General features: G+C 42.6%; 1 protein-coding gene across 1 annotated transcript; it reads left to right on the plus strand.

Annotated features, from left to right (window-relative positions):
- Positions 1–3,437: 3,437 nt before the first annotated feature.
- Positions 3,438–6,285, plus strand: LOC103372038 (uncharacterized). Its single transcript, XM_008301560.1, has 2 exons — positions 3,438–3,931; positions 5,294–6,285. The coding sequence occupies exons 1-2, from the start codon at positions 3,438–3,440 to the stop codon at positions 5,982–5,984; spliced, it is 1,185 nt and encodes a 394-aa protein (XP_008299782.1). The 3' UTR covers positions 5,985–6,285.

Genomic DNA, 6,285 nt, shown 5'->3' on the forward strand with positions numbered 1-6,285 from the left:
AAAAAAAACTGTGGTGCGGGTTTAAAAAAATAAATCTTTCCTTTGATTCAACACATTCAGAATCGTATTCTAAACGCTTTGTGGTGCGTAAAAATCACCCCTTTTATGATCTGAGCTGCTAAAAATGAAATCAGTGAATCGTTTTTAAGCCAAAAGCACAACAAGAGCTTCTCCCATCGTCTTACCTCAAGTTTGGGTCCTTTTTCACAGCACATCATGGTGACACATCTGCGCCAAGTGTGCAACAAAAATAATAAATAAATAAATAAATCCAAGATGATTGGAAAACAATACACAAGACTATGTTTAAAATCCTTTCAGTTCCTGTGAAGAAAACGAATCGTCCATTCCTGCACCGTTCTGTGCCTGGAAAGAAAATGGACCCTCCACAAATCTCACCTCCTGCAGTTTGCGCTCCGTCTATCTGTCTGTCTGTTTCTTTCCCTCTCTCCGTTTCTCTCTCTCTCCTTTGCAGATATTCAGTGCGCATCTCCTCCCTGGATTCTGTTTTGGACCCCTCTCTCAGAGAATCGTGGGAATTTTCTCCAACTCCAAAAAAAAACAAAAAAAAACTTGCGTGCAGCTGTTGGAGCTTATCAGGCGTGAGGAGCGGCACAGTCGTTTCATTGAGGTACAGAAAAGCGCTTTTGTCATGTGATGAATGTCTTTATCTTCCATCAGAGAGGGGGAGAAATGCTGTAAGGTGTGTCCGGTGCTCGCAGGGGATTTGTGCGCAAAAAGGCTGCTGTTACGCATTTGTTTTCGGTGACATGTAAACATGTTGCAGTTTGAATCTCTTTATTCGTTTAGATTATTGTTGCTTATACACAACTTATTTGCTGATTTAAGAGCCAAATGTATGTTTACCTGATTACCTTACTTATCTGTAGATATTTTCAGATATGAATAAAATAGAACTGATGTGCAGATATTTGGAGGAGTTGAGTGACGCAGCTTCTTCCACAGACATACATCTAAACAGAGATAATTCAAGTACGTGAGGCTCCAAGGAAGGACGAAAGGGGATTTTTAAAACACGGGTTGGCCTTGGTCTGTTCCCTGAAATGAGTCATACAAGACTGAAGGGCATCTGTGTCGTTTTCTCACCCGGTTTTGTTTGTATGACATCATTCTTTTGGGTGTTTTTTTTTCTTCTTCTTCTGCAGTTCAGGGATTCATTCTGACAATGTCAAGATTAATAAAATACTCATTGTAAAAACCTGCTTTTGAGCCTGTAATCACATCTGTCGACTATTTCCTAAAAGGCCAATACCAACTCTGTTATCTCTGTTTAAGGTACCAAACATTTACATTCAGGGCCTATAAAAAGTAGTCACCTTCCTTGGAAGTTTTCCTTTTGTATTGCTTTTCAGCATTGAAATGTCCCATCCATCCATCCATTATCTATACACCGCTTAATCCTCATTAGGGTCGCGGGGGGGGCTGGAGCCCATCCCAGCCGACTTAGGGCGAAGGCAGGGGACACCCTGGACAGGTCGCCAGTCTATCACAGGGCTACACTTAGAGACAGACAACCAAGCACACTCACATTCACACCTACGGACAATTTAGAATCACCAATTAACCTCAGCATGTTTTTGGACTGTGTGGGAGGAAGCCGGAGAACCCGGAGAGAACCCACGCTGCACGGGGAGAACATGCAAACTCCACGCAGAAAGATTCCGGTGCCCCCACCAGGACGTGAACCGGCAACCTTCTTGCTGCAGGCAACAGTGCTACCAACTGCACCACCTTGCAGCCCGCATTGAAATGTGGTCAATATAATTATTTTTCTTGACAAAAAATTGCAAGAGAAACAAAAAAAGACTCATGTCAAAGTTAAAGTAGAGAATACAGACTGAAATATGAAACGTAAAATAAGTGATTGCATAAGTGTTCCCCCACTTCGAGTAATTACGCACATCTGGGCGGTGCAATTTCACCTCTGCTAAAGCTCAGTCAGGTTGCACAGAAAACTTGAGTGAACAGCTCTTTAAGTCCAGCCATAAATTCTCAGTTGGATTAAAGTCCAGGCTCTGACTTGGCCGCTTCAGAATATTCAACTTGTTGTCTTTAAACCATTTCTGTGTAGCGTTGGCTGTTTGCTTCGGCTCATTGTCTTGCTGGAAAACAACTTTTCTTCCAGGTTGCAGTTCTCTTGAAGACTGCATCAGGTTGTACTCCAGGATTTCTCTATGCTTTGCTGCATTCACTTTACCTTCTACAATTACAAGTCTTGCTGCCGGAAAGCACACTCAAATGATGATGCTGCCACCACCATGCTTTACGGTGGGGATGGTGTGTTTGTTATAATGTGTAGTGTTTGGTTTCCAGCAAACATAGTGTCTGGTCTGATACGCACAAAGTTGAATTTTGATCTCATCAGACCAAACAACCTTGTTCCAGTTGACTTCAGAGTCTCCACATGTCTTCTGGTGAACTCTAGTCCAGATTTAATATGAGCTTTTTTCAACAGTGGCTTTCTCTTTGCCACTCTCGCACAAAGCTTTGACTAGTGAAAATCATCCAAAAGTTATTTTAAATACAGTTTCTCCCATCAGCTGCTGAAGCTTGTAAGACCGTCAGAGGTGTCATAGGTGTCTTGGTGGCCTCCCGCACTCGTGTCTTTCTTGCATGGTCACTCAGTTTTTGAAGACGGCCTCATCTAGACAGATTTACATATGTGCCATATTCCTTCATGATTGATTAGGTGAGTCACTTTAAGGGGAGCAAATACTTATGTGGTCATTTATTTTATTCTTTAAAATAAATGTATATTACTTTGTTGAAGTCTGCTTTCATTTTAACCAAGAGAGTCTTTTTTTGTAAATTCTCTTGTCAAAACTGAGGTCATGGTTCAATGTTGAAAAGCGATAAAAGTGGAAAAGTTACAAATGGGGTGGATGCCTTTTTCAGGCAATGTAACAGTTCAGCGATGTTTTTTTTAAAAATAATTTTTTTTTTAGAACTTATTAGATGCATTAAGGGTGTATTACTCCAATAAAAGTTCACTTTTTTATAAGGAGTGGGTTGATAAACATTCTGGTGCAGAACATTTTTAGAAAATCAAGCAGGTCTGACTTAAAAACCTCTTTTGCAAGAGAACAGGATAGAAAAAAAAGTTTTTAAAAAGCACAGTTCTGCCACAAAAAATGAATACTCTCCTTATATCCTTAGTCTTCTTTATGTGACATACCACATAGGGAGAATTTAGACAGAAAAACAATCGCTCGTTGGTGAAGCTGCAAGCTATAAGACGGTGTTGCTTCGTTTTAAAGCCAATGAAACCTGATGAATGTCTAATCTTTCCATTAAAATCATGGATCAAAAGAAGCTATTTTTCCATGAACACGATCGTGGAATAAAGATTTGAGCGTATCCACTGCACACATCTCTTCAGGTTTCATTTAAGCTTCTGTTCCTCTGTGTCCCAGAACATGAGCAGCTCTTTGGAGAGGGTTGTGGCCCAGAAGAAGGAGGCCATTGAGGCAGTGATGGACATGTTTGAGAGGGGGGCCGAGGTGTTGGCCAGCGCTGTGGGTGAGCTGTTTCCGCTGTGCGAGGCCGCCGCTCCGGTGCTGCGACTGGCCTTAGACAACGTCCAGAGCAAAGAGGTCTTCTACGTCAAGGAGCAGTTCCTGACGGTGAGTAACAAACTGGATGTGCTCTCCAGCCAACTGGACGACATCAACTGTGAGATCAAGAAGGGCAGGCTGGACTCCCAGTACTTCTCTGTGGAGGAGAACATCAGGAACCAGTTTAGGAAGTACATGGACATCCTGGAGGCAAAACCGCAGTTCAAGGAGGTGAAAACTAGGCTTTTTTTGGAGCACTTTGCAAAAACCGGAGGGGAGAAGAACCTGTTTGTGCTGTACGATGCTCTAATGGGAACTAACAGCTTTGGAGAGTCGATTTTAGAGCTGGTAGAAAGGTAAGTTATTATATTTCAACTAGGGATGTCCTGATTTGTCAGAATCAGGGCCAGTCAATGCATTTTTTGACTGATCAGAATTGGCACACACCGATGTTAGGGATGCAAATTATAAGACAGTTTTCTAAATCAATATTCACCGGTGTTGTCACTCAAATTATTTATTAATTGATTAACCACAAACTGAGCACAGTGGACATTTGTCCTGCGTTGACATTGCCGTTTTGTCATGATCTGGGCTACAAAGTCAGCTGAGTTTGATATGTCTCTGGTGTAAAGGTATGCTGTTGATCCCAATTTGTCCTAAACCCAGTCTTCACAAAATTATTATACTAACTAAACTGCATTCTGAAATATGTTTGGGAAATTATTTTCAGCTGGATTAAATTTGTAACGTATCACAAATGCTTCTAATTAATCTTAATTATCACTTATCTTTTCATTTATTTTACTGATTTACTGTCACTGCTCCTCAGCCGACCCATTCAATGTGGTGGGTTTCTGGAACCCAGAAAATGACTGAGAAACTTCAAACACGTAGTGGAAGGATTGTATTTTAACCCAAACCAAGACATTTTTCTAAACCCAAACCACATAGTTTTGGTGATTAAACCTTACCAGAAAGCAACTGAAAATATCAAGTAAACAAAGACAGAAAATAAAACGTCTTTTGTCCATCACTCGATGCAAACTCTGGTGTTTTGCATGTAAGTCCGATGTGAACTTTGTTTCTGTTTTAAACTCGCACCTTTCATGCAACATCACAGGTGACAAATTGCACTTATTTCAAAGCAAAAGTACATTCCATTAAAAATAAAGCTCTGGCTTGTGGTCATTAATTGTCACAGATATCTTTGTCACAGTGGCCAACAGCTAGCTAAATGCTGGAGCCATTCCTGACCACCTACAGAACATTAAGGAACTGCTTGGACACAGAAATGAATTTTTTGTGCATTGGAGTGCTTTTCAGTTGTTGAGCAGGATAGGCAGATTTTTAAACTTTAACGTGCTTGTAGTATGTATTATATAGGAAAACCGTATCGGATTGGGACTCGATACCAGCAGACACTAAATTTATAATTGGTGCAGGTTGGGAAAAAAAACTAACAGCTTGATCCGGACTATGGCATGCAAGCAAAGCAGTGATGGGACTGTTTGCTTCAACACTTTTATGAACTTAAATGTATCCCGCTCCACACAAGTGGTTCACTGCTTAGCACAACATCCAAAAATCCTTCGCTCACACTCCTGTGCCCTGTTCAGGACATCCCTAATTTCAATATATTTCTGTTTTCATTGCAGCTGCCTCTCTGCTTCTTTGGGCCACCAGATAAAAACATAACTGAGTCCTCTATTTTGCAGGTATGTGGCAAGGAACCGCCGCCTCCTGGAAGATTTCTGTGTCCGGATGAAGGAGCTTTTCTGCTTGGGTCTGATTGCTCTGCTGGGCCACTGCGCTTTAACCCAGGGTCAAGAGGAGGAACAGGACAAAATCCAAGAGTGGAGCAGCAAAATTGAAGAGGTAGAATCCAGGATGAAGACCACCATCGAGTCCTGTGTTACTGCCTTCCCAGAACAAGCGAAATTAGACGCCCAGCGCCTCCTGCAAGAGAAAGAGGGAGACACCCTGCAGGAAACAACTCAGCAGCTTTTGGAGTTCTTGGTGAAAAAGTTCGACTGGGTGCGCTGGTCCGTGCGGCTTATCAACCACTCTGGCAGCACCTACCGCAACTGGCGAGCAGGGGAACATTTCCATCACGTGGCGGGACAGAATTGGTTCGAGGTGCTGCAGGTGAACAACATCAACCTGGTGGTGTCGTACAGCACCAAACCACAGCCAGTGCCCCACGACTGCATCCGGCAGGCGATGGAGGGCCAGGGCAAGAAGGGAAACGCCCCAGCTGTAGTGGAGGTGCTGGAGAAGCAGCTGTGCGGGTTTGTGGTTCACGCAGTCAGTCGCCACAAGGAGTCTGCAGCTGCCTGGAGCTTTCCGGACGACTGCCACTACTGGGAGAGGCATAAAAATGTGGCTGTTTGTGTGCACTCAGAGTGACACATGCTCCTGATTTTGGGGTTTTGCACTTGAAAGGTGCGTTGAAGCGGAGATGCTCTCGATTTATGTGTCTGCGTATAACTTAATACTGAAAATACTGAATGTCCTAAACATGGGATGCTCTGATCTGATTTTCTGCTTTGATTAGAGGTCTGTAGCATGATGCAAGATTGAAGGTTAGTGAGGTACCTTCAGGTTGAACTGGGTTTTCAGAACTGCAATGGTTTGCTTCTTAGCTCGGCATAAACTTACACTGCAAACCCAACTGGAAACTAATGCTAGCTGTACAACATGAATGTTT

Source organism: Stegastes partitus, unplaced genomic scaffold (assembly GCF_000690725.1).
Source record: "Stegastes partitus isolate 25-593 unplaced genomic scaffold, Stegastes_partitus-1.0.2 Scaffold1685, whole genome shotgun sequence".
Classification (NCBI taxonomy): Eukaryota; Metazoa; Chordata; class Actinopteri; family Pomacentridae; genus Stegastes; species Stegastes partitus.

Excerpts from the sequence above, each read along its gene's own strand:
- LOC103372038 (XM_008301560.1), top strand. The coding sequence starts at position 3,438 with ATGAGCAGCTCTTTGGAGAGGGTTGTGGCCCAGAAGAAGGAGGCCATT. Across the intron at positions 3,932-5,293 it reads ATTTTAGAGCTGGTAGAAAG|GTATGTGGCAAGGAACCGCC; the intron begins GTAAGTTATTAT and ends TCTATTTTGCAG.